The sequence below is a fragment of the Megascapheus bottae genome, chromosome 18, assembly GCF_031878675.1.
Source record: "Megascapheus bottae isolate mThoBot1 chromosome 18, mThoBot2.hap1, whole genome shotgun sequence".
Lineage (NCBI taxonomy): Eukaryota > Metazoa > Chordata > Mammalia > Rodentia > Geomyidae > Megascapheus > Megascapheus bottae.
Window position 1 is genome coordinate 38,624,813 of NC_143526.1, and position 27,598 is coordinate 38,652,410.

At 52.6% G+C, this 27,598-nt stretch overlaps 1 protein-coding gene across 2 annotated transcripts; it reads right to left on the bottom strand.

Annotated features, from left to right (window-relative positions):
- Positions 1 to 21: 21 nt before the first annotated feature.
- Positions 22 to 18,395, bottom strand: Znf335 (zinc finger protein 335). 2 transcript variants are annotated; one of them, XM_090352445.1, is made up of 27 exons: positions 18,191 to 18,395; positions 16,791 to 17,031; positions 15,952 to 16,029; positions 15,478 to 15,783; positions 15,222 to 15,356; positions 13,553 to 13,699; positions 10,393 to 10,612; positions 10,138 to 10,315; positions 9,274 to 9,386; positions 8,241 to 8,259; positions 8,015 to 8,131; positions 7,839 to 7,915; positions 7,592 to 7,752; positions 6,826 to 7,058; positions 5,945 to 6,038; positions 5,724 to 5,818; positions 4,087 to 4,340; positions 3,159 to 3,270; positions 2,714 to 3,088; positions 1,699 to 1,841; positions 1,459 to 1,613; positions 1,219 to 1,322; positions 1,051 to 1,128; positions 831 to 914; positions 690 to 755; positions 532 to 613; positions 22 to 438 (listed from the first exon to the last, which is right to left on the bottom strand). In XM_090352445.1, exons 1-27 carry the CDS (start codon positions 18,389 to 18,391, stop codon positions 311 to 313), a joined length of 3,996 nt encoding a protein of 1,331 aa, XP_090208571.1. In that variant the 5' UTR covers positions 18,392 to 18,395; the 3' UTR covers positions 22 to 310. The 2 variants fall into 2 exon arrangements, with proteins under 2 accessions (XP_090208571.1, XP_090208570.1); XM_090352444.1 differs by having other exon boundaries at positions 15,222 to 15,359.
- Between the last annotated feature and the right edge of the window lie 9,203 nt (positions 18,396 to 27,598).

Sequence of the window (27,598 nt, forward strand, 5' to 3'; positions counted from 1 at the left end):
GCAGCAAGTGGACAAAGTAAGTTGGTCAGGGCTGGACTCTGGTCCCTTTATTAAGTGTAAGGGCCCAGTGGGGTCCATTCAGAAAAAAAAAAAAAATAAATTTATCTCCCAAAGCCTGCCTGCAGGCTGGGCATCCAGCATATCCTAGCTGGGGCCCAGGGCTGCCTCCCAACCTTAACAGCACAGGTCTGGCTCCCTGGGAGTCAGAGGGTGCTGGCTGCCCAGTGTATAAACACCTTGAGGGAACAGGGAGGTGAGTCCCCCAGGAGAGCCAACCCCAACATCCATGATCTGTGTTGGGCCCTTGGGCTCAGTCATCGGTCAGGGTGATGACGTCATACTCGATGCCCTGGTGCTGCAGCTGCTGGATGTGTTCAGGCACTGCTTCCTCGGTACCAAACAGGCCTTGGGCTTGGGCCATAGCAGCATCAGCCACTGCTGCCAGGGGAAGGGAAATCAAGATGAGCCTGAGGCCCCAGGAGCTAGGCCCAGTCCCAGTCTCCTGCCATCAGGGTCGAGTCCAGCCCATACCTGTGACAGCAGAGTGTGCCGCAGCCTCAAGCTGAGCCTGAGTGACAAGCTGCTGGCCTGGGGATACGGGCACATACTGGATCTGGAACGGAGATGCTGGTGAGATCTGGCAGAGAATAATGGTGCACCATCCCTGCCTAGTCGCCCCAGCACCCTACCTGGGACTCCGGCAGGAACGGGGCCCCCTGTTCGTACTGAATGTGCGTGATCTGGCCCTCCTGGACCTGGAGAGGAAGCCCATTTGTGATCCCAGGAGGCCAGCAGCCCTCCAGACCCCAGCTCCCCCAGGTCTGGCCTACCTGGATATGATGGCCATCAGGGACCACAACATACTCCTGAGGCAGCAGATGCTGGACGCCATCCTGCGAGATGATGTACTGTACCTAGAGAGGGGTGGGGCCAGGTAAGGCAGAGTGGAAGGCCAGGGACACTACCAAGCATGGACCCTAGCAGGGGCAGTGTGGAAAAAGCTTATTCTCTCTAGGTGGGAGCTTGGTGGGCAGAAAGAACAGAGGTCACCTGGTTGTCAGAAGTGACCAGATGCTGGACCGTCTGACCGTCTGCCGTGGTGATCTCTTGGATGTAGGTGGCTTCCTCCTGCCAAGGCCAGAAGTGCTTGTACTTCAGCTCAATATACCCCCATCTTGCCTTAGTCATGCTAGCAGGGTACCTCGACCTGCTTCTTACCTGATTGGTCACTGTCTGTTCCTGGGCCACGATGATGTGTTCCTGGCCCAGTGCCTGTTGTAGCCGTTCTGGGCCCAGGACTCCATGACTGGACTGGAGGGCAGCTAGGTAAAGAGCAGGGTGCTTACTCAGGGGCTTCAGAGAGGCTTGGAATGCCCCAGCCCAGAGGTGCCCTCAGACTGTGGCATCAAGCCTCTGAATCCCCTCTGACATTCTCCCTTCCCCCCAGTGACAGCTCACTGTGCAACGTGGCCAGTGTCTCCTCATCACTGTTCAGGATAATGGTTTGGGTGGGGGTTTGGGATGGGGCCCGGGCTGCAGGAGTCCCTGCCTTCCTTCCATCAGAACTGTGCAGCCTCTGGATGTGGAACTTGAGGTGCCCATTGCGGTTGAAGCTGGAGAAGGGGGAAAAAAAAGGTAGGTTCAGGGTAGCTCCACTGGGCATGCACCAGGACCCCATCTGGTAGTGCCTGGCCTCACCGCTGCCCACAGAGATGGCAGGAGAAAGGTTTCTCATTGGTGTGGGTCAGCATGTGCCGCCTCAGGTCCTTCTTGTTCTTAGAGGCAAAGCTGCACTGGCTGCACTGGTGGGGCCGCAAGCTTGAGTGTTGTGCCATGTGGGCCTGTGGCAGGGGCAGAGGACAGGCATGGCTGGGTCAGGAGAGACAGCAGCGAGCTCCCAGGTGCCTGGAAAGTTGCCCAGGGAGATACTAGAAGAGCTGAGCCAAAAGCACAAACCCAGTCATCAATCTTAGGATGTAGATTGATTGAGGGTGGAAAGCCACTGGCTTATCTAGAAAGTCCTGGCCAGCAGTGGATTCTGAATATCCCAGGCTTAGTCCAGCCTAGCTGGGCCTCAGGTCCACCAGTATGGGGGATTGGGCCCTTGGTTCTAGTTCCTCAAGAGCTCATGGGGGCGCTGGGCATGCATGCATGCATGAAGCCCTGGGTTCAATTCCTCAGTATCACATACACACAAAAAACCAGAAGTGGTGCTGTGGCTCAAGTGGTAGAGTGCTAGCTCTGGGCAAAAAGAAGTTCAGGAACAGTGCCCAGACCCTGAGTTCAAGCCCCAGAACTGTCCCCCCCCCACCAAAAAAAGGCCCATAGGGTACAGGGCAGCAGTAGGTCAGGAAACAGCAAGCACAGGGAGCCTAAGATGGACCAGAAGCTGCACCCTGAAACTCCACAGCTGGAGTTCCTACCCGCGCCTCGCACTATTACCCTTGTGCTTCTGCTCCCTGTCCCTCTTGATATCTTCCCAAGCCCAGCAACTGGCTGTGTGTCTGCTCTCTGCCCTGCATGCCTGCTTCACACTGGGAGCTGTGTCTGTCTGCCATAAGTCACTTTATAACTAACCTCCTGAGATGGGACTATGCTGGATCACTCTGCCCCTCGAGAGGACTGAAAACCTGACCGGGGTTGCTCAATAAAGAGTTTTGGCACAGCAAGTGACTAGATGAGCTCAGGCAAACATAGCAGGGGCAGTGCTTACCCGGACCTCAGGCCACTGGCGGGCGCTGAAGGGGCAGTCTGGGCACTTGAAAGCAGCGGGCCCAGCATGGGCCCGCTTGTGACTCTCCATCTCAGCTCGGCCTGGGAAGGCCTCTGCACAGATCTTGCAGGAAAACTTCTTCGATGCTGTCGTAGCTGCTGATGGTGGGGAGGGTGGCACCACCAGGCCCAGGGCTTTGCCGGCTACAGGAGGTGGGGAGGCGGAGCTCTGGGTGTCCCCTGCCTGGTGGGTCTTGGCTGGAGACAGTGGCTCTGGGCCATCTCTGGGCAGCCCTCCACACTGCAACAGGGGCCACTTGGCTCCAGAGGTTAGAGCATCAGGACTTGGGAAGGAGATGGAGCCATCCGCAGTCAGCTGTGGAGACGGAAGCGGTGTGAGGGACATAGGAGGGGCTGGGTCGGGGAGTGTGGAGCCCAGATCTCACCTCGATATGGTGCAGCTGGGTCCCATCAGCAGCCATGATGTAGTGGGTTCCTGTGTCTTTGAGGGTGTCGGTCACAACCACAGCCTGGGCCGCCTCCCCTGGGGGTTCCTCACTGAGGGCAGAGGAGAGAGGGCTGAGGCGAGGCTCCAGGAGAGAATGAAGGGCCGCAGGAACACCTTCCCAAGCAACAAGCATCAACTGGTAATCCCCACCACAGGTCAGGGAGATGGGGACTCGGGAAACCTGAGGTTCTATCTTTGCAAGTTGAGTACGAATGGCTTCTAGGTATCTAGTATTCTGTCCTACTCAAGCAGTGGTATATTCCTTAGTTCCTGTCCTGTGGGGCAGAACCAACAAAGAAATGGTCCTAGGAGTCCAGGACAAGACTGGCCAAGTGGGACAGGAGTTGGGCTGCAGAGGGCAGAGGCTGAGTGGTGGCCTGTCCAATGCTGGACCAGGGCTTCTGATAACAGCTCAGCACCTGGGTTCAGGGTTCATTTACATGCCTTTGGAGCTCAATGGACACATTTATGCGCAAGCTTGATCATTGTAGGGAAGCCAAGTAGAGGTGCCAGGCTCTAATGTTGGCAAAGAAGCCTGAGCTTCTTCCAAATGCCAGCTGGAAAAAGACCAGGAAAACTTAAGACAAAGAACACCTGGGTTTGGGAACCAGTGGGACCTGGGTTCAGAGCCTCACTTCCTACCGGCCTATTTCCTCACTCATAAAAAGAAGGAAACATCACAGGAGGGGCTGGGTGAGGTCATGAGCATCAAGTTCCCAGGACAGCTAACAGACAAAGAATGGCAGCTCCTGATCTGTAACACTCTCCTTGTGCTCCAATCCCTTTGTAGAAGCTCACTGGGCTCAAGTGATTATCTCAGCACACTAGTTATAAAGATGACTGGGGAGTGGCAGAGGAAAATCTACCTGAAAGGTGTGCCAGGGACAGATGTCCCCTCCTCTGTAGGGGGTGCTGTGATGACACTGTAGCCGGCTCCACCAAAGGGCCCAGGTGCCAAGGTGATCTGCTGTAGATCAGAGGGACCTAGCTGGCTCTCAGCTGCCACACCCCCTCCTGGTTCTGTAACATGCAGCGTCACCACCTGTGGAGTGGGGTCTTCGGGGGAGGGCTGCCCCCTGGGGGATGCTGCTTCTGTATTCTCCGACTTCACCACAGCCACCTGCAACGGCACCAGGGGGGCATGAAAGGCCAGATTTTGCAAAGGAGCCAGCATGCAAAGCCCTTCTCTATCTCAGTGCCCTAAAGCTTACAGGCCAGAGCTAGTCCTGCACCACTCATTTGCAGAACCCGAGTGCTTTCTGAGATACTCTAGCTTTCCAAGTTGCACTAAGCAACTGGAAACAGACTCAGAATAGAGCAGTGAATTTAGCATACTGTATTTTATAAGATATAGTATGGTATGCTTAATAAACTATAGTGCATAGTATTTGGTAATCTTAGAATTGGCAGATTTTTCTGATAATGACAGAAAATATAAAGCCCACAGCAAAACAAACCAGGAGGGCTGGGAGTTTGGCCTAGTCATAGAGTGCTTGCCTAGCATGCACGCTAGGCACATAAGACCCAGGTTCATTTCCTCGGTAATATACTAGAAAAAAGCCAGGAGTGGTGCTGAGGCTCAAGTGGTAGAGCTCTAGCCTTGAGAAAGTCCAAGGACAGTGCTCAGGCCCAGAACTCAAGCAAGCCCAGAACTTGCAAAACAAAAACAAAAAACAAACAAAAAACAGGAAATGAGGTTGGTAAAGAAAATAGAAGGGAATATTTAACAACTACATAAGATAAAAGGGAGGCTTTCTCCAATTTAGTAGAGAAAAAAAGTAGGAATTCAACCTGTTACAGTCACACAATTGTAAAGAGCATAGATAAAACTTCAACCAGACTGCACTACTTGAATTAATGACAACCTGCAAACAATGCAAATAAATAATTCTGAGAGCAGGTGCATGCTGAGGGTGGGTGATGTCACGTGAGAGGGCTGTGCAGGGCTGGCCAGGCTGCCCATCGCACTTGGACGACGCTGAGGAGTATCAGGTGTGATCTTGTTTTTAAAGGAACAAAGGTCTAGGTGCTGGTATATGCATGGAGAAAACCCTGAAAAATTCTCCTTGCTGGTTACCTGAGGGAGTGGAGGAATGATAAGGACTTTCACTTCTTAGTGCCCATTTTGGCTTTTCTACAAGTACATGCTTTTGTAATCAGAAACCAAAATAAATTGGGCATTATAGTGTATACCTGTAATCCTAGTACTTGGAAAACAGAGGCAGGAGCCTTTCTAGGGAACAATGGTACAAGCTGCCGATATGCTGGATTCCCCATAGGAGCAAAGAAGGTGGGTCAGGTGATGTCTGGGCCTCCTGGGGCCTCCTTGTTGGCAGAGCCCATGTCCCCAGGCTGCCCACCAGTCAGTGAGTCTGTCACCCACTAGCTGGATCACCCTGCAGGTGTGTGTGTGGGGTCAGAGTCGCCAGTCTCCTCCACCCCGCCCCATGTCCTATGTGGAGCTATACATGCTGCGTGGGGGGAGAGGCCCCAGGAGACTCACCTGTAGGGCTGTGCCCCCCAGTTCACGCTGGGCACTCATGTTCAGCAGCAGATCCAAGGCTGTCCGTGTGGCCATTGCAGTGGACTCCTCAGCTCCTGGGTGGGGTGGACCTGAGCCTCAGAGTCTGGATATGGTACCAGCGCTGCCCTCCCACTCCCCATCACTCCCCTCCTCTCCTCCCCACTCCTGCTCCGTGGGCCCCTGGCCTCCCTGGAGCTCACCTTGCTGGTAGATGATGGTGGCACCACCCAGAGTATCAGAACAGAGCAGTGGGGGGGTCTCGGGTGACTGGAAAGCTGCTGCCTCTTGGGGGACCTGAGGGAGGGATAGAGCCAAGCATGGGAAGGGTGATCAGACCCATGCACCTTTCCTAAGCACCTCTAGTGCTCAGTATCTCCCACTGCCACTTGACTTCATCCCATCTCCACTTCTCAAGCTCCCTCCTGGAGCTCATGTCACGAAGGAACTGAGAGGCTCACTCTGGTGAGGCGACTGGCTTTCAGAGGCTCGGGACTCGAACTCAAGACAGTCATTTAGAGCCTGTGATCTATCAGCACCCCGAGTGTTATACTCCTGTTGGCCATGAATGCTAGCTGCCCAGAGTCCTCTGCTTCTTGCTAACAGCACTGATTTTCCTCAGGACAAGCAACAGACATAGCTACAAGCTATACTTCTCACCCTCCCTTACAGTCAGGTACAGTGTGGTCACATCGCTAAACAAGGACTTGTGGTAAAGTCTGTGAGGAAGACAGATGGGTGGATCCACGGCACGTATTCTTTTTGCCCACCCCCACCCTTTCTTCTTACTTCCTGGAGAGATGTGGATGGGAGGGCCAGCAGACCATCAGGCAACTACAAGATGAGACGCCCCATGCCTAGGACGGACACACAAAAGTACCGAGCCTGGCTCCTGGTGACCTTGGGAACTCTTCTGCATGAAAGAGCCCTCAATTACTGTCACAGCTCAGCTACTATTATTTCCGTTTGCCATACTAGTACTAGACTGCTGTCCCCACGCCATTGGGCAGATATGGACAACGGGGTCAGCAGGGTGGCATTACATGGTCACCCTGGCCCAAGCCCTGTCTGCCTGCTCAGCTACCTCAGGGGGTCCTGGTGAGCTGGGGGGCGGGCCAGGGGCTGCGCTATGCTGCTGCTTCAGCTCCTCGATCTGCTGCAGAGAGAAGAAGGGGCGGCGGCGGGAGGGGGGCTCCTCAGGGTGGCGCCGCCCCCACTCCTCAAAGCTGCTGGCATGGCGGCAGCGGATGTGCAGGCGCAGGTTCTTCTTGTGCCGGGTGCTGAAGTGGCAGTACTCGCAGGCGAAGGGCTTGGCTCCTGCAGACACACAGGGGCCCACTCACACCCCAGCCCTGCAGCAAAGCCCTCTCACGGGCGGTGGCCAGGGTAGAAAGGTCCAGGGCCACTGTGTGCGCAGCCTTCCCGCTACACCTAGGCTCAGTCACGTGACTATACTCTCTTCTGTTCTCAGTCATTAACCTCCAGATGGCCAGAAACCAGGCTCAGAGCCTCTAGCTCCCTCCCACAGCTGCCATCATGCGGCCACAGAGCCCTCTTCCGCCAGCTGAGCTGCACTGCTGCTTCAGCTGTTGCGTCTGAGGGAGGACCCGGGAGGCCTGGTCCACATGGGGCTCAGCATCAAAGACCCACCTTCCCAAACCCCACCCAATGGGCCCTTCAGCTCCCGTTCCTAAGGCAGGTGGGGAGAGGGAACCTGCCACAGGACTCCCCGTACCCCTGCTGGAGTTTCTGGTTGGGTTGCTAGCAGGAAGGTCATGAAAACTGAGCCTCTGAGGGAGGCCTGGGGACCTGAGGACTAGACAGGGACACAGGGTTGGGCCCAGCCTGACCTGTGTGCTTGACAGCCACATGGGACAGCAGGAAGTCCTCGCGGAAGGTGCGGTAGGGACAAAAATTGCACTTGAAGGGCTTGTCGCTCACGTGTGACAGCTGGTGGTTCAGCAGGGCCTTCTTGTCCTCACACACAAACTCACAAAACTCACACTTGAACCTGGAGGCAGTTCAAGGGAGGCGGGCTAAGATGGGGAGCACACTCACCCCCAGGGGCCTGGGGGAGGGGCAGGGAGGGAGACGTACCTGCGGTTGGCCACAGCCTGGATATGTGTGAGCAGGTGCATTTTGAAGGTGTAGCGCTTCTTGAAAGACTTTCCACACTGTGAGGGATGGAGGGGGGGAAGCAGATAGGATGTCACCCAGGGAAAGCCCCTTGCCCCAGCCACCACTTTGCCTCCACCCCAACACTCCATACATGCCTTGTCACACATGTGGGGCTTCTCTGTGCTGTGTGTCTTCATGTGCTGTGTCAGTCTTTTCTGCATGGGGTACACACGGCCACACACAGGGCAGGGGAAAGAGCTCAGCTTTGGGGTCTGAGGAGACACAGAAAGGGTGAAATGGAGAAGACGGGGCCTTGCCTTCTGTCTCCACCCATCAACAGCCACAGGCAGATCCCTTTCTAGCCCAGCACCCTAGACTCACCGGATCTGGCCTCTTCTTCCTGGAAAGAAAGATTAAGAAATTAAACCATGCCTTTCCTAAGCCTATACAAGATGCTCTCATGCTGACTCTGAGCACCTTTACCCCTTCCTCTAGATCAGTATTTCCCCAAGGGGAGCCCCTGGGGAGGTGCTGAGGCACCCTGTGGCTGTCCTATTCTGTTCATGGCCACCAGGCTTCTCTCCCCGAAATCACACAACACATTTTCTACTACAGCTTCAAGAAGACCCTCAGGAAAGAGAGCTGTTGGAAAACAGTCCTTTAGCCTAGGGACCTTAACCTTACTGGGCCACGGAGTTTCTCTTCTTTTTTTCAATTGTGGGGCTTGAACTCAGGAACTGGTCACTGTAACTGACCAATTTTGCTCAAGGCTAGCACTCTATCACTTTGAGCCATAGTGCCATTTCTGATTTTCTTGTGGTTAACTAGAGGTAAGAGTCTCATGGACTTTTCTGTCCCTTCTGGCTTGGAGTAGCTATCCTTGAATCTTGACTTCCTGAGTAGCTAAGATTACAGGAATTGAGCCATTGGTGCCTGGCTTCTTCCTTTTATTTAAAATTTTAAGGAATCCCATAAGCATTTTTGGAAGCTGGCTTTCCACTCCTGGCTGGAGTCAAGATCCCAGGGGGTCTTTGTATCCACTCTCAGTGCACACACTACTCCCCACGCAGATAGCCCTGGGCAAAAGGTGCAGGTCTGCCTACAATTCCATGAGCAACCACCAGACCCCTAAATTCTATCTGCTTTCAGTGCTGTGTCCAGAAAGCACAGGCCCTTTAAATCCCTGAGGGAGCCCCTGGAGGCAACTTCTGCCCTCAGTCTCCAGTTGAGAAACTAAATCAATAAAAACTAGACCAGGGACTGGACTGAATCCCTGAATTCTTTTGCCAAAGGGCAAGGGATGAATCACCTTGTCTTCCTGGCCATGTCTTTTAGCAAGCTGTTGCAACTGTGGTGATCTTGGGCCTTCACCTGCTCCCTGCCTGGCCTCCCTGTCCCCGCCCTGCCCACTAACCGGTCCCGGCTATGCACAGCTGCGTGTCGAATGACGTCCTTCCGGTAGACACTGGTGTAGCTGCACTCGTCACACTTGTAGGGCTTGCTGCCCACATGGTTGAACATGTGCTCCTGTGAGACAGGCAGGCTAGTGGGCTGGGGCTCAGTCTCCCTCCCAGCTCCAGCATGCTCCAGGCCAAGGGCGTGAGGACAGTTGACACTAGGGCTGGGATGGCTGGAAAGTCTCATCAGCGTGCCAGGCCCAGTGCTGGCTCACCATTTGACAAAATAGGAAACAATCTGAAGCTCAAGACAGGGCCTTGAAATGGCAGCTCTTGTTCCAGGTAGCACAGCTCCACAGCCCAGCCCCCTCCTGCTGTGCAGCAAAATGTTCCCATTAGGCCCACAACCCCAAGCTGTGGGTTCATGAGGCTGGGAAGGGGCAGCAAATGAAGAAAGCACAGGTTCTGCCCCCAAGTGTCTGAGGAACCTTCCCACATTGCCAGGCCAAACCAAATGGCCTGGGTCAGGACATCAGCCCACAATCTCTTTGGGCCACAGGACAGAGGATGAATTACTGGGTGAAACCAGCCTGCAGGCCCAACACCTTCAGCTGAGAGAAGAACAGGGGCCCTTTCTTGAGACACATGGCTGCCACCTGCTGGAAAGGTTCTAACACTGCATCTCACAAAATCACCACTGCCAGACTGTAGCAAATACACCTGTCCTGGGATGAATTGTCCTTTTGAACATAGGATAGGGTACCACTGTCCCCATGGCTGCTTTCTGGAGGAGGCAGCCATCTCGGCATGTCTAGAAAAGCTACATGTCCTTCATGTGCTGGAGGCCAGGATGCTGCCTTCTGCTTCCCCCACCTTCCCACCTTGAGTGAGGACCAGCGTCGGGAGCGGTAGCTGCACTGCAGGCACTTGAAGAGCTGTGGGTCACCCGCCTCGTGGGAGTTGACGTGGAAGCGCAGGTCCTCGTGGGACAGGAAGCGGGAGCCGCAGATTCGGCACAGATAGGGTCTCAGGAGAGGTTTGGGTGATTTATAGTAATACCTGGTGTGGGGAGGTCTTAATGGGCGGGGAGTTCCGGGGACCAGCCACCCCGCCCTCACGGCGGCTGCTCCACATACTTGCGGTACTTCTTGCCTAGGAAGCGCCTGGAGGGCCGCCCCCGCCGGCGGGGTGGGACATCGGGCTCCTCGGTCTGGCTCACACCTGGCTCCACAAGGCTCTTGCCTGCCTTGTCTGGGGCTACTGGATGTCCTGGGCCTGAAGAGCTGGGAGCCTCAGGATCATGAGGCTCTGGAGGACACTGTCCACTCTGGGAACTCACTAGAGGCTCACCTACACCTGCCACACACATGGAGTTGATCATCAGCAGGCCAGATGTGGACAGAGGGCCCTTCTCTACTGTCAGTTCACAGAGGGGCCTCCAGCACAGCACAACGGACACAGGACACAGTCCAACAGGAAGAGCTGGGGATCACCTTGTCCAGAGAACTGGGTTCTAGTCTCAGCTGTTTTCGGACTAAGGCAAAGCCACGCCTTTCCTGAGTCCCACCTGATCTTACAGGACACTTTAGGCCCGAGAAGGCAACAGCAGGACTTTAATTCTGGCACTCCTAGACGAAGCTGGTCAGAAGATTTCCTTTCAAGTCTTACCCACCTGAGTATATTTAGAAATACTATTTTAAAATTTAAAGGGCAGCGGGTGAGGTGGCTCAGGCCTGTAATCTAGCTACTCAGGAGGCTAAGATCTGAGGATCTCAGGTCAAAGCCAGCCCGGGCACTAAAGGGCACTAAAATCTGAGAGACTCTTACCTCCAATTAACCACTAGACAACTAGAAGTGGCACTGTGGCTCAGGGGTCGGGTGGTAGCCTTCAGAGAGCTGAAAAGCTTAGGGACAGCACCTAGGCCTAGAGTTCAAGCCCCATGACCAACCCCCCCTCAAAAAAAAAAATTAAGGGGCTTGGGCCAGGAGCGTGGCCTAGTGGTAGAGTGCTTGCCTAGCATGCACAAAGCCTTAGGTTGCATTTCTTGGTACCACATACACAGAAAAAAAGCCAGAAGTGGTGCTGTGGCTCAAATGGTAGAGTGCTAGCCTTGAGGAAGTCCAAGGACAACTCCCAGGCCCTGAGTTGAAGTCCCAGAACTAGAAAAATAAAATAAAATAAAAATACGGGGCTAGGTACCAGTGGCTCAATCCTATAATCCTAGCTACTCAGGAAGCTGAGATCTAAGGATCATGGTTCAAAGCCAGCCCAAGCAGGAAAGTTCCTTGTGACTTTTTTTTTGTCATGGGACTTGAACTCTGGGCCTGGGTGCTGTCCCTAAGCTCTTCAGCTCAAGGCTATCGTCCTACCCCTTGAGTCACAGCACGACTTCTGTTTTTCTGGTGGTTAATTGAAGCTAAGAGTCTTAAGGACTTTAGTGTCTGGGCTGGCTTTGAACTGCTAGGATTATAGGCTTGAGACTCTTATCTCCAGTTAACTAGAAAAATGGAAGCTGTGGCTCAAAGTGGTAGTGTGCTAGCCTACAGTAAAAAAGCTCAGACACCATGCCAAGGCCCTGAGGTCAAGCCCCATTACCAAACAAAACAAAAAAAGAGACCAGGTGCCACAGCTCTTATCTGCAGACCCAGCTTTTAGGAGTTTGAAACCAGTCAGGGCTACACAAGCAACTCCATAGTGGGAAAAACTATGGGTGTGGCTCAGAAAATACAAAGTACTCTTTCCAAGTCTGAGGCTCTGAGTTCAAATTATAGTACTGTCAAATATTAAGCACACTGCAGACCACGAGGGTAGTGTTCTCGTTTGGGGCTGTTCCTGTGAACATTCACTAGCTCCCAGGTGTGTTTGCTTTCCCCAGTAGAATTATTATTATTATTTTTACTTTTTTATTTTGCCAGTCCTGGGCCTTCAACTCAGGGCCTGAACACTGTCCTTGGACACTTTTTGCTCAGGCTAATGTTCTGTCACTTGAGCCACTTCTGGCTTTTTTTGTGAATGGGGTACTGAGGAATCAAACACAGGGCTTCATGCATTCTAGGTGAGCACTCGACCTCTAGGCTAAGCTCTCGGCCCCTTCTCACTTTTTTTCTATGTACATGTTATCAAGGAATCAAACCTATGTCTTTGTCCATGCTAGGCAAGCACTCTACTATTAGGCTATGCTCCCAGCCTCCCAGAATGAGTTAAAAAAGGAGGAGGAGGAGGAGGAGGAGGAGGAGGAGGAGGAGGAGGAGGAGGAGGAGGAGGAGGAGGAAAAGAAAATCTTGGGTGCTGATGGCTTACTCTAGAGCTGAGATTTGAGGATTAGGGTTTGATGCCCGCCCTTATAGGATCTTATCTCCAATTAACCACTGAGAAAAGGGAGGAAGTGGCTTTGTGGCTCACATGCTAGAGGGCTAGCCTTCAGCCACAGAAGCTCAGGGATAGCACCAGATGGAGTTGAAGCCTGAAGGACAAGGGACCTGGGCTTCAATCAGATCTCTAAACTATCAAGGCACAAGACCTCCAGGCATCTTTCTGCCCAAGTTTAATCCTACAAGCCACCCTTAGAAGGCAGTTGCCACACTAAAGGCTGGAACCCAGGCCCTTGGACAATCCCAAGCCTGAGCCTTGTTCTGTTCTTATTTTGCTGATATTTAAAGTTTTCTTGTTTAATTTCAAAGACCCAGACTCCTTGCTGTGACAGTCTGTCACAGACACACTCCTTGAGGCCTTAAATTCTCTGCTGAGGACCTGCAGGCTCCCTCTCTCCCCCCCCCTCCTTCCCTTTCCCTCTCCCTCCCTCTCTCCCTCTCTCTCTCTCAAGGCTATGGCTCTACCATTTGATTTACAGAACTACTTCCAGTGCATGCGTGCGTGTGTGTGTGTATGTGTCACAGGGTTTGAACTCGGCCTGGACGGTGTCCCAGAGCTCTTCAGCTCAAGGCTACTGCCCTACCCTTGAGCCAAGCCCCACTTCCCATTTTCTAGAAGTTAATTGGAGACAAAAGTCTCAGGTCCTTTTGTGCCTGAGCTGGCTTTGAACCTTGATCCTCAGATCTCAGCCTCCTGAGTAGCTAGGATTACAGGCGTGAGCCACCTCGCCCCGTACCTGGTCAGCTTTTCTCTACTTATGAGGTACTGAGGAATTGAACCTGGGTCTTTAAGCATGCTAGGCAAGTACTCTACCACTAGGCCAAACTCCCAGCCCCACACACCTATTCTCTAAGAGCCTTCCACAAGCAGTAGGGAGCAAGGCCACCCAGCCACCCACATTGTCCTTCCCAACCAAGCCTTACCACCTGGGAGATCCGAGGTTTCCAGGCGAGGCAGTTTCCGGGGGCGGCCAGGTCTCCTCCGGGGCCTTGGGGTACTGGGGGTGGGGCGCTGGAGCCGTAGCTGCCGGCCTCGGGGCTCATCTTCAGCTGGATTGTAGTCACTGTCCTCTGTGGAGACAGTGAAAGGACAATGCTGGACCAGTCTTTCCAGCTCCAACCCTGGCCTGGATTCTCTGAAAGACCACTTCAACAACCCTACCACTCCTCCTCCAAGTCCATGGCAGGGGTGGGGAGGGGGGTGGGGATGGAGCACCTCTGTAGGCCTGTCTCTGCACCTTTCCTGACACTGGCCTGTCTAGTGACACTGGATTGCTCAACACTTAAAATGTGCCTTGTCCACCTGAGGCATAAGCAAAATATGCACTGCAGTTCAAAATTAGCATAAGTAAGCTGGGAGTAGTGGCACACACCTGCAATCCCAGCCCTTGGGGGTGAACAAAGAAGATCTCAAGTTCAAGCTAAACCTGAGCTATACATGAAGACCTGTGTCTCTCTGTCTCTCACCCTCCCCTCTCTCTCATACACATACAACAGGTAAAAAAATTTTAATAGTAATTGTCTATTGAACTAATACTTCGTAGATACTAGATAGATGACATAAAACAGTCTTCCCCTTTCATTCTAGAAAAATAATGAAAAGCACCTATGTGGTTTTGCTTATTGTTCTTTCTTTCTTCCTAGTCCTAGGGCTTGAACTCAGATCCCGGGCTCTGTTCCTGAGCCTCTCTGTGCTCAAGGCTAGCACTCTACCACTTGAGCCACAATGCCACTTCTGGTTTTTCTGAGTAGTTTACTGGAGATGAGTCTCATAGAAGCCGGGTGCAGTGGCTTATGCTTGCAATCCTAGCTACTCAAGAGGCTGAGATCTGAGGATCGCTGTTCAAAGTCAGCCCTGGCACTAAACAGTCCAGGAGACTCTTATCTCCAATTAATTACCAGAAAACGAAGTGGCACTGTGGCTAAAAGGGTAGGACAGTAGCTTTGAGCTGAAGAGGTCAGAGACAGCACCCAGGCCCAGAGTCCAAGTCCCACGACGGGCCAAAAAAAAAAAAAAAGTGTCATGGACTTTCCTGTCCAGACTAGTTTTGAACCATAAGCCTCAGATCTGTCTCCTGAGAAGCTAGAATATAAGGCACAAGCCACCAGCGTCTTGTTTTTCCTTCTTGGTACCTCTAGGTTTGAACTCGGGGACATGTGTTTGCTAAGCAGGTGCTACACACGTGAGAGAGGCCTTGGACCCTTGACATTGTAGTTTTTTGCATAGCCTCTCAGTTTTGTCCGAGGCTAGCCTCAGACTTGAATCTTCCACCTCCAAGTTCTGAGTAACTTGGACTACAGTGGTTCATCACTTCACCTGGATTGTTGGTGGAGATAGGGTCTTGATAACGTGTTGCCGAGGCTAGCTGTAAAACCTCCATCTTCCAGATCCCTCCTTACCGAGTACATGGCATTACAGCCATCCCTGGCTATCGCTTGAGTACTTCTTTTGGATAAATATGAGGCTCCTTCTTTGGTGCACAGCCTGCACAACTACACACAGAGAGCCTGGCCTCTTCTAACAGAGGTGCCCTACAGGAACCAGAAACTGGGCAGAGAGGGGCTGGCAGGGCCCAGAGGCCCGGGAGCTCACCCTCCAAGTCATCAATGGCCCCCGCATCTACGATGTCGTCATCCTCTTCCTCCTCTGGCCCTTCCTCCTCTGGGGTCTTGGTGGTGGCAGCGTCCCCTTTCCGCAGACGTCCCTTTTTACCAGCTGTGGACACTGCTGCTGTCACCAGAGAGGGGGAGAGAGGCTGCCACACGAGGCCCCAGTCCTCCCGCCCCCACAGGGCCAGCCTCCCAGGACGGTGTTGTGTTTGTGTGTGTGTGTGCGCGCGTGTGCACACCTGGGCGGAGGTGCCGCTCTCGCATGTGCCGCAGCAGCGTGGCCTTGGTGCTGCTCCGGTACTGGCACATCTTGCACTTGAACTGCTGCACCACCACCACCTCCATCAGAGCCTCCAGGCTCTGCAGGTCCAGCTCCTCTGCAGCAGGGGCCGGGAGTGGCTGGGCCAGGGAGCTGGATTCGGACTCGGCTTCCTCAGAAGGCTCTAGACTTGTGGATGTGGAGGTGGGGCCATCTGCCAGGGCCTCGATGGCTGCCAGGCTGTGGGCCAGGGTGGAACTGGACATTGCAGATGTCATGGGGGCACCTGGGGGAGGGAGCAGATGGGGGAGATTATGCAGAAGGCAGACTGTGGCCTCTAGATGCCCCTCCTAGGACCCTGGGGATCCCCGAACCAAATCCCCCATGAGGAGGGAACCCCAACCCAGAGCAAGCCATGCTTGCTTTGGGGCTCACTGGGGCAGCAGGATTTTACCATCATCTGGGCCCTGCAGGATGAGGTACCGAGTGGTCTCAGCCCCGCCATCTTCAGCACTGGTCACAGTGATGCAGCCTTAGTAAAGATGGGAGGAGGTCATCGTGGGAGGGGCTCCTAGCTGTCAGCGTGAACCCTAGAGCCTACTGGGCAATTGGAGACCAGTCCCATCGCTCCTCAGAGTCTCCTATGTCCCCTCAGCAGGGCTGGTGGGAGTGCTGGTGCAGGTGACTTGCTGGCCCAGGCACCAGGACAGTAGTGCTGTCTGCCATTCTTCCTTCTCTCCAGATTTTAAGGTTGGGGCTAAGCCATGAATCTCTCTCTCTCCTTTTCTGGGTGCCAATATTGGGGCATGAACTCAGGGCCTTGGTAGCTGTTCCTGAGCTTTCGTGCTCAAGGCTAACACTCTATCACTTGAACCATAGCTCTGCTTCCAGGTTTTGCCCAGCTTGCTCCTTTCCTTTTCTTTCTCCCCTCTCTCCCTCCCTCCCTTCTCCTTTGTGTTAGTGCTGGAGCTTGAATTTCAGGGCCTGAGAAATGTCTCTAGCCTTTTCTCTCAAGGCTAGCACTCTACCACTTGAACCACAGCTCTACTTATAGCTTTTTGCTGATTAACTGAAGAAAAGAATCTCATACACATTTCTGCCCAGGACAGCTTCGAACGGCAATCCTCAAATCTCAGCTTCCTGAGCAGCTAGAATTATAAATCTGATCCACCAGCGCAGGACTCTCGCAACCACTTTCTTAGGGTGTGCCTTTCAGACTAACTCAGGACTGCGTGAGGGAGCAGGCTCAGGGTGGCACTTTACAGCAGTGTCTGGGGTCATCTCAGGACTCACTCTGGATGAGGTCAGGCCCGATGGTGGACTCAATGATCTTGTCAATGGCTGAGCCCAGGTCTGAGGAGGAAGCTGTGCAGTCTGCCACCAGCATGCTGGGGTCCGGGAGGGCACTGGAGTGGACCAGGACTGTGGGGCCACCTGGTAGCCCTGCTACAGTCCCCTGGGACACAGATGAAGAATCCGGGAGATAGCCATGAGGTAGGGGGTCTGTGCTGGAGCTGCTTTCAGACACCTCCTCCTGGGAGAACAAAACATGAGGTTCAGGTGCTGGAAGTAGGCCAGGCAAGGCAGCTGGCCAGCTTCCTCCACCTGCTAGGCCTGGCTCTTGGGCCCCTGGAGACAGCAGGTGGAGCAGCATACACCCTCAACTGCACAGAGGGCCGGGGCAGAAGCTTTCCATGGAAAGCTCACCAAGAAGTCACGGGATTCTCAGTCGTGCTTAGAAGCCTCTTCAAACCTCACACCATAGGTGCATGGAGTAAGCTTTTGGGTTTTGCATGATTCATTCCTCAGGCCTGCTGTTCTTCCTAGCCCCATGAAGGCAGCCTCCACTCAGCCTCCTCTCACCATCATTTGGTTGGTACCTCTCCTAGGAAGCCAACCCTGATCCTCAAGGCCAGGACCTCTTCACCTGCAGGGCAGCCCTATGGAACTGGCAGGCGGGGTTTGTCCTCTGGGACAGTTCTTAGCCCTCTGCATCCTGAGGTCCCCATACCACACTGGTCTCTACAGGGCCAGGACCACACCAGTCTTGTCCTCACTGGTCTCAGGGTCTAGCACATGCCGGACACTTGGCAGCCCCACTCTGCTTTCACCCTGGACTTGGGCACTATTTGAAGGTAACAATGGCCAGTCTTGAGTGCTGAACACTGCTTGAATTCCTTTGCATCCAGTCAAACCTCATGAAAACTACTTGAGGCAGGTGTATCTGTTATTCCCACTCCGCAGATGAGCAAGATGAGGGCTAGATGTTGGGTAGTCAAGATCACAGACCTACACAGATGCAAGGCCAGGAAGAGATGATTCTCAAATGGGGAAACTGAGGCTGACAGAGGTCTCAGAGTGAAAAGAGAGACACGGCCAAGATCTGAACCAAGACATTACTTCCCAGAGTGGGAAACCGCTGGATAGTGCTGTGGATGCAACTCAGCTTAGACCTGAATCCTGAGTCCATTAGTTAGCATTCTGTGCCTCGATTTCCCTTTATGCAAAGGGGGGGGGGATGAAGAGTGGCATGTGCCTTAAGTTATGAAGCTGAAGAGAAAAATCCATGCCAGGGGGGTGGGCAGTGTCTGGCTCAGACACAACAAATGCAAGCTCAAGCTCGTCTTGCAGACGCTTGCTCTGGACTGCACGGTCCCTAGTGCCTTCACCCACGCCTTCCGGCCCGTCCGTACCAAAGAGCGGCCGCCGCTGTCCGAGCTCTGCCCCACGCCAGAGTCGTCTGCCTCGGCCGGCCCCAGGACCGTGGCGGCGTCGCTGCTGTCGGCAGACACGGCTTCCGAGGTGCCCACGCCCAGGCCGCTCTCCGAGGGCTCCTCGGGCCGGCCAGGCCGAGGGGTCGCGTCGCTACTGCTCTCCACCTCGCTTTCCTCCATTGGCTCGGGAAATGGATGGTCGGGGGGAAGCGGGGACGGGGGCTTTCACTCTGCGGGGAGAGGTGAGGAGAGCTGCGGCACACGGGCCCCCTCCCCGGCCACCACGACCCGCCCGCCGGCGCCCGGGCGCCCATTTCGCAGATGCGAAGACTGAGTCTCCTTCGGGTGGGGCTCCCGGGCGTTTGGAGAAGGAGGCTTCCGGAAAGCCAGCCCGGGCTCCCGGCGGGCGCCGCTCGGAGGAGGAGGGCAGCGGCGGGTAAGCCTGGCCGCGCACGCCGGCTCGCCCTCTGGCCCCGGCGCGGTGGTTCGGTCCTGCGGCCCCCGCGCCCCCCCGAGCGCTGGGTCGGTGGTACAGCCCGCAGGCCCCCGGGGTCAGTGGCTCGCTTCTCCCGCCTCCCCTCCCCCGGCTCCTCGGCGGAGGGGGCCGAAGCGACCGTCTCGGGGCCTGGTGACCAAGGGCTGTCCCCGGCGCTGCCTGAGCTCCAAGCCCGACGCCATCTTGTGGCGGCGGCGCGTTTCCGCTCAGGCAAGTGCGAGAGCGACTAAAGGGCCTGGGACCCCGGGGCCCTGTCCGGACAGCCCCGCCGGCCTGGGACCTCACCTCCGGGGAGCCCCTCGGCGGGACCCTACACCACAGCAGCGTGCAGGGGGCGTTCTAATCCTCCTCGGCGCTCACCTGGGGCTTTCGTCGCCTAGTCTCTTCCCGACTCCGGCATCGACGAGGTCGCCATCCTCTTCCCCCCGCTGCGGAGGGACCCATCGCCTCACTGTGGGCCGGGACTACTTCCACCGTCGCCCCAGGGAAAGACAGGTTTCCAGTGTTCCGGAGGACCACCTGAAAGCCTAAAACCCATAGGCTTGTGCAGATGTGCGCTAAGATTGTAGGGGCTGCCCAGGGTGGGCGGCAGATTTCGTGGGGCCGAGGGACTACTTTTCCACTCGGCGGATGTCTACGTAGGAAGTGGTTTGACGTCACGCAGGTCCCTTCCTCGCTCCGCGGGTGGGGTCCGGCGTCGTCCTGCCCTCCTGGGCGTGGCTCCGCGTGGCCACGCCCCATCGGGGCGGGGCTTGCGGGGAAAGCCTGCGGCTGTGGGAGCTTTGGACTTGGCAGGAGAGGAGTAAATGTGATCCATCGTTTACCCTGGCATTTCACCGATTGCTCAACTCTCTCCTTGAGCTCGATCTAATCCTTCCCCGTTAGACTTGACGTGCCCTGATGGAGTAGACTCTAAGCCTCACTGTACAGTGAAGAGATGGGAAAGGCTGGCTCTAGATTACGTGAAGACGACTCCCGGGGCAAATCCGGAAGGGGCTTGGGAAGGACTTATTGCCTGCTTTTTAGTAAGCTTCGTATGTGTATTCGTTACCTGCATAGATCATACTCTCACAGCTGTCGTCTGCCCCACTGTACATGGGTAAATTTAGGGTCAGAGATTTAGCTCAGGGGTAAGCACTGGGTTCAGTTCCCAGCAGCAAAGGAAAAGAAGGGAAGGGGGGGGGGAAAGCACATGTATTTAAAGTCTTTTAGGAAGCAGACTCTCTCCCTCCTCCAGGTGCCCATAATGTCACCTTCTGTTGAAGCCTTTTTGACAGTGGAAGATAACTTGAGAGGGAATAATGCTCCCTGGTTTTGTCCCCAAGTGTTATTGCTCAAGCTGTTTTCCTTACTTAAAAAACATTAATTTGTGTGTGTGATTTGGGGGGGGTAATTTAAGGAAGCTTCCGGAGGGGGGGGGTTCTTTGCATTTGTTTTTGAGACGCGCGGTCTTGATGTGTAAATCCATGCCTATCTCAAACTCAGTATGTAATGTAGCCCAGGGTGGTCTCAAACTGGTCTTCCTGCCTCAGCTTCACCTGGGCATTAGAGACATTGCTGGGATTACAAGCCAGTGAAAGGTTCAGTTGTGAAAGACTGAGCCTGTCTATCTTGGATTGAGCTGGAGGCTGTGCTGGGATTAGGCTCCTCCCTCTGCTCCCTCCCTTCCAGCAGCAGCAGCAGGCCAACAGAACAGCCCTGGAGAACTACAACGTGCTGAGTGTGCTGACAGCAGGTTGATTGCCAGTGGATTTGATTCCTCAGCCTTACAGAGGCTCTTTCCACTCCAAGATGAAAGCATATGGGTGGTTCTGACCAAGTCATCTTCCCCAAGAAGGTTGGGGTACCCAAGAAAACCCAGCAGCATAATTATCATCCCCAGCCCTCACCATGGTCTTTCCTGCCTTATGACAAGGTTGCAGTGGATTAGGATAAAGAAATAGCCTTATTCTGGAACACAAGAGACCAAAGCCCAAGCTGGCCCTAGGGCCCTGAGCCCTTTCAGTTATGAACTTACTTGTGGATTAGTGCCATCAAGATCCAATAACACTAGGTGCTGGTGGCTGGCCCATGACTGTAATCCTAGCTGCTCAGCAGTTCAAAGTCAGCCTAGGAAGGAAAGTCTCCAGACTCTTGTCTCCAGTTTACTACCAGAAAACCAGAAGTGGTGCTATGGCTCAAAGTGGTAGAGCACTAGCCTTGAGCAAAAAAGAGCTCAGGGACAGCACCTAAGACTGGAGTTCAAACCCATGGGTTTGACAAAAATAAAACAAACATCCTTCCTGTAGAGAGGGGAAAGAAGCTAAGAAAGGTAGTGGCTCAAGGTCATACCCTAGAGGGTGGGCCTGGCATGAAAACCTGGCTATGTCTTATTCCGAAGCCCCATAGGATTTAGTTACCATGTGAAATAGGTTTAGTAATCTTAACACTCAAAGTTCTTCCTTTAAAAATTAAAAAAATAGTGGTCGGGAGTTTAGCCTAGTGGTAGAGTGCTTGCCTAGCATGCATGAAGACCCAGGTTCAGTTCCGAGGCACCACATGCATAGAAAAAAGCCGAAAGTGATGCTGGGGCTCAAGTGGCAGAGCTCGTCTTTTTTTTTTTTTTTTTTTTTGTGGGTCTTGAGACTTGAACTCAGCCTAGGCACTGACCTTGAGCTCTTCAGCTCAAAGCTACTGCCCTACCCTTGGGCCTGGGCATTGTCCCTGAGCTCTTCAGCTCAAGGCTACTGCCTGAGTTCTAGTCTTGAGAAAACCCAAGGACAGTGCTCTGGTCCTGAGTTCAAGCCCCAGCACTGACAAAAAAAATGTGTGTGTGCGTGTGTGTGTGTGTGTGTGTGTGTGTGTGTGTATATATATATATATATATATATACACACACACACACACATATGCTGGTACAGAGCCTTGTTCTCTGACTTGGCATTTTTGCTCAGCATCATCATTCCACCACTTTACCCATACCTCCACTTCTGGCTCTTTTTTTTTTTTCCCAGTCCTGGGCTTGAACTCAGGGCCTGAGCACTGTCCTTGGACTTTCTCAAGGCTAGAGCTCTACCACTTGAGCCTCAGCACCACTTCTGGGTCTTTGTGCATGCTAGGCAAGCACTCTACCACTAGACCAAACTCCCGGCCCATTCTGGCTCTTTTTTTTTTTTTTGCTGGCTAATTAGAGAAAAGAGGCTCAGAGTTTTCTGACGGGGCTGGCTTCAAATCGAAATCCTCAGCTCTCAGACTCCCGTGTAGCTAGAGTTACAGGTAGAGTCCCCTGGTGCCTAGAGGCTAGTGTTGAATTACTGCATGGCTGAGGCAGAGATCACACTTCATTCCCGTGCTGGAATTATAGGTGTGAACTTCCATACTCTGCCTCTAAGCACCTCATCTATATTAATTTGTCTAACCCTGCCAGCTACTTTATTAGGTAGTTGATATTATTCTTATTTTAAATATGAAGAAACTGAGGCACAGAATGGTAAAGAATATACCTGAGTAAGGAATGGAGTCTGAGCCAAAGAACAAGCAGTCTGGTTCCAGACTCCAAACTTCTCAAATTGCTCCGCCACTTCTCATGCACAAATAGTAAGATCTTGTTAGAGAATAATTTACTTTCTTGTTTTGTTTTTTGCCAGTCCTGGGCTTGAGCTCAGGGCCTGAACACTGTCCTTGGACTTTCTCAAGGCTAGAGCTCTACCACTTGAGCCTCAGCACCACTTCTGGCTTTTTTCTATGTATGTGGTGCCGAGGAATCGAACCCGGGTCTTCGTGCATGCTAGGCAAGCACTTTAACCACTAGGCCAACTCCCAGCCCCCGAGAACAATTTACTTTTTTCCTTAGGTATCTTCTCATTTTACAGATGATGAGACTGAAGCCCAGAGAGAAGAAACAACTTACTCAAGATCACACAGCAAAGAAAAGCTGTGGGTCCAGGCCATAATTTTTCCTGCATCAGTTAATAATCCTAAGATTACTTATATTACTTAAGATTATTTATTTATAATATTTATATATAATGTATAGTGAATGTTTATAAAGAACTTTACCAGTGCCAGGTACTGTCAAGTGTTTTAAGCTGTAACTATAACAACTAGAGATATTAGATCCTCTTAATATTTCTGTGTTACTGATGAGGAAACAGAAGCTCGGGAGTGACTTGTCATGCACTTGGTGGCCAGCTCTGCTGGGATTCAAACCCTGGCTTCCTGACTCTTTCCATCACACTGGCTGACCAAGGATACCACAAGAGCTGAGGGAGCAGGCAGGCAGCAGGTGGCGCTCTGAGGCTCATGGCTACCTTCTCCATCCACCTCCATCTATGGGTTTAGCTAAACCTGTTTTTAAAGATGTATTTATAGCTTAGACTACACCATCACTTGTTATAACAAGCCCCTTAACTCGATTCCCTGTGGTGTAAATTAAGGCTTCCTTTTACTATCCTAAATCTTTCAGGATTGGAAGGGGAGTAGGTGGGGAGCAGAAGAAGGCCCTAAGACCAGAAGGCTTGGCTGCAGAAAATAGACTACAGTGCAAATGGTGTTCCCTGTTTGTGGCTGTTTCGATCTTTTGGCACAGGTGGCAGGTCATAGGTCTGTAAACATCTCACCTAATTAGACACAGAGGACAGGCAGGGCCTGAGTTTTTCCTCCCTTTTCCTCTCTTTTTCCTAGGGTAGCCCCAGCATGTAGCGTAGTTTTTCAGATCAAGGAAGATAATAGATATCTATTTGTGTCTGAATGCATAGATGACCCTTCATTTTATGTATGTGTGTGTGTGTGTACGTATGTATGTATGTATGTATGTATGTATGTATGTATGTATGTACGTACGTACGTACGTATGTATGTGACTGATCCAAGGCCTGCCTCAGCTGGCCCCTGAACTAATGATGGTCCTTCTGCCTTCCAGCTCCTAGGATTACAGGCAGGACCCATCATGTATGTTGGCCCTTCATTTTATGGACAGAGAAATAGATGATCAGTGGTCTAGCCGAGATGACAATGGCATGGGTGCCAAAGGGCTTTAAGAGCAGGAAGTGTATATGAGAAATTAGCTACCAAGTTATTTGATGGCAAAAAAAATAGCAAGCAGGGTAGGAGCTGGCAACTTGACATTCCATCCACAGCCGAGGGGACCCTCAGGGACTCCCTAGCAGGAGCCAAATCCAGGGGGTTATAGCAACTGCAAAAGTGCTCCCACCTAGCCCTCCCCATGCAAAGGGAGAAATACTCCAGTGCCTGTCTGCTTCTTGGCTTCCAATTTCTCTCCAGGGCTCCCAGAGTGTGGCCAAACCAAGGGCCCCCAAATCCCAGTATCTACAGACCCATGCTATTTGATCTTGACCAGTATCATTCCCTCTGAGCTGCAGGATCCTCATCTGTGCAGTTGGGCTGGCACTTGGGAAACAAACCAAATGTAGTGGAGGATATATGGCAGTTGCTGAGCTATGGCTTGCACCACTCAACTCTCCATGCCCCTGTCCCTCACCTGGAAATGAGGGTGATACTAATGCTTCATGCTCTCCATGGGGGTTCAGTGACCCTGTGTGGAAACAAGTGCTATGTTCAGTAGCATCATGTATGGAGCCTGGCCCAGTGGCCAAACTCTGACTTGGAGGCTCAGCCATCCCAGCAGGCATAGTCACTGCACTGGCTATAGTGGGTGCTCAGTCCATATCTGCTGGGCCACTGCTCAATGGCAGAATGATGCTATTCGTGTGTGTGTGTGTACTGGGGCTTGAACTCAGGGCCTTGCATTCTTGCATGGCTTTTTCACTTGAGGCTATCAGTGTTCTACCACTTGAACCACAACCCCACTTCTGGCTTTTTGCTGGTTAATTGAAGATAAGAGTCTTTTGGACTTGTTTACCCAGGCAGGCTTCGAACCTCAGTCCTTAGCTTCAGCCCCCTGATTACAGGTGGGAGCCACCAGTGACTGGCTTGAGTGATGCTATTCTGTCAGAGCCTTGCAACATAGTCCTCCCCCTGGCGCTGCAGAGGACGTGTGTCCTAAAAGTCTAGCTGATGGACAGACAGAGGAGCGCAGCTGGATTTGAACTCTGTGCAGCTCCAAGCCCTGTTCTTCCCACTGTTCCAGAGGGCAGGGGATAGAAACTGAGCTCGAAGAACCAATGCTGACACCAGACACTGGCTGATTGACAGCTTGAGACCTGGACTTTGATGGCTATGCTGAGGCTGGCCAGAAGCAAACAGTGCTGAACTTGGACCCTGAGAAGAGGAGAAGTCTTGATCATAAAGACAAGAGAAGGCTGGGAGTTGCAGCGGAGCGTCAAGGAGGTGCTAAAATGAATGCCCAACCCAACCCTGGTGTGAGGCTCCCTGCTTATTTGCTCTGTGACCTTGAGCGATTCAGCATCCCAGTTCAGTGTCCTCACTTGTCACACTGGGTCACCAGGGCTGCATTTGTCATGGTATTCCATGAGACAGTACAGGGAGACAGAACTGGGTCAAGTCTAAACCAGTGCTGCAGTACTAATTAGCTGTCTGTCTTAAGGCAAGTCACTTCACCTCTCTGAGCCTTAATCTCCCTATCCATCTATGAGGAACAGGCTCTGCCTCACCAGACCACTGTGAATATTTAAAGCCAGACCCTCAGGGTACATTTTCCTTAGTTCAAATCATGTGCCATCACTTGAGTCACCTGATCTCCCTGCCTCAGTTTCCTCTCCTGTAAAGTAGGGTGAACAGAAATCCACTTCCAGCAGGGTGCTGGTGGCTCATGCCTGTAATCCTCACTACTCAGAGGGTGAAGATCTCAGTTTGATGTCAGCCCCGCTTGAAAAGATCCTTATCTCCAATTAACCACTCAAAAACCAGAAGTGGGACCGGGAGTTTGGCCTAGTGATAAAGTGCTTGCCTAGCATGTACGAAGACCCAGGTTCGATTCCTCGGTACCACACAGATAGAAAAAGCTAGACATGGTGCTGTGGCTCAAGTGGCTGAGAGCTAGCCTTGATGAAAAAGCCCAAGGACAGTGCTCAGACCCTGAGTTCAAGCTCCAGAACTGGCAAAAAACAAAAACAAAAACAAAAACCAGAAGTGGCACTGTGGGTCAAGGGCTAGAACACTAGCCAGAAATACAAAGAGGATCAGGGACAGTGCCCAGTCCCTGAGTTCAAGCCCCACAATTGACAAAAAAGAAAAAGTCCACTCCTGTAGGGGAGTTGTGGTGTTAAGTAGTATAATTGCAGTGTCTGGCAAAGGTCTCTGCCAGGGCAGCTAATGGTAACTAGTGCTGTCTGCACTCTGGGCACCACTTTAAACACATCATACCGTGAAGCAGCCCTCGCAGGCGGATGATGGCACTGTCCCCATTTTGATCCTGAAGAACTGAGTAACTCTGAGGTCCTCTATTTTGCCAGAGGTTTCCATGTGCTTAGTGGAGAGACTGAGTCCAGTTTGAGTCCAGTAGACTCTCAGCCCCCACTTTCTTTCTAAGAGAGGCTCTGTAAATGGAAACCATCAGAATATCTGTCATGTAGGAACATCTCTGCAGGTGCAGGAGTGGACTAGGCCATAAATGAGCCAGCCCCAGAGGTGGGTGGCAGACAAAGCAGTTCTGCTCAGTTCCATTGGCTTCCAGCAGGGGGCACCAGTCCCCCTCTGGCCTCCTGCCGGGTCTATAGCTGGGTCCATAGGTAGGTCAGGGGCCAGTGTCTCACCCACTCTCACCTGTGGACCATGTGTAGGGGATGGCCCTGTGGTTGGCTGTACAGAGCCAGAACTCACCTCCCTGGACATGCACAACCCTCCCTGTCACCAGGAGTTTGTAAGTGTGCCCCAGGAATGAGAAACTCATGATGGGCCATGAGGGTGGCCTAGTGGCAGAGTGCTTGCCTAGCATGCATGATGGCCCGGGTTTGAGTCCTGGGTACCATATACACAGAACAAGCCAGAAGTGGTGCTATGGCTCAAGTGGTAGAGCACAAGCCTTGAGACAGCCCAAGGTCAGTGCTCAGGTCCTGAGTTCAAGACCCAGGACTGGCAAAAATGAAAGGAAGGAAGGAGGAAAGAGAGAGGTGGGGGGAGAAAGAAAAAAAGAAAGAAAGAAAAAGAAAAAACTAATGAAATAAAGTATGGGAGTGACAAGTCAAATGAGCTGGAGCTAATGATATTAACACCAATAGTGTACCCCCTCTGTACACTACCTTTATAATAACAAAAATAACCTAGTCTTGAATTAAATATTTACTGAAATAAAATATTTGGATATGAATTTTCAGTGATTTTTTTCCAGAATTAACAGTTGATGCATATTAGCTCCATTATCCATTGATGGTACGTATTTTTATCTCTAATATGATTTCAAATCTTTATTTCATTCATGAATATAAAATGGTTGGATATTACTTTAAAACCAAAGTAATGTGTGTTTTTTTTTAAATGTGATGTTGAGGGCTGGGGTCATGGTTCAAGTGGCGCAGTGCTTGCCCTAGCAAAACCTGAGCTGCCAGGTGCAGTCTAACACGGGAGTGGGGCTCTGCCCATGTGTGCCCATGGCAGTCCAGCTTCAGCTGCTGCTCCACCTTCCACAAGCAGTCACCCTCAGAAGGATGGACCCTGGAGAAGGTCTGCATGTGTGCTTGGGCTGGGAGTTAGGGAACCCAGCATACCCTGAGTGTTGTGCCTAAATCCCACAGACTCCAGCTATGGACCTTCTTAGCCTCCCCCACCCCTCCCTGACTTCCTGCCCCATAGAGAGGGCACAGACAGAGGAAAAGTCCATTAAAGCTCGGAGTGCCGCAGGGCATTCTAGCTCATGCCTGTAATCCTGGTTACTCAGGAGGCTGAGATCCAGAGGATGGAAATTGGGGGCCAGCTAGGGCAGAAAAGTCTTTGAAACTTCATTTCCAAAACAACCAGCAAAAAATTGGGCCCTG

What these genes read in the sequence shown, in the direction of transcription:
- Znf335 (XM_090352444.1), bottom strand. Translation starts at nt 18,391, where the DNA reads ATGGAGGAAAGCGAGGTGGAGAGCAGTAGCGACGCGACCCCTCGGCCT. An exon ending in GTCCCTGGCACACCTTTCAG is followed by an intron (nt 3,271 to 4,086) that starts GTAGATTTTCCT and finishes CTCTGCCCTCAG; the next exon opens with TGAGGAACCCCCAGGGGAGG. An exon ending in CTGATGGCCATCATATCCAG is followed by an intron (nt 756 to 830) that starts GTAGGCCAGACC and finishes CTTCCTCTCCAG; the next exon opens with GTCCAGGAGGGCCAGATCAC.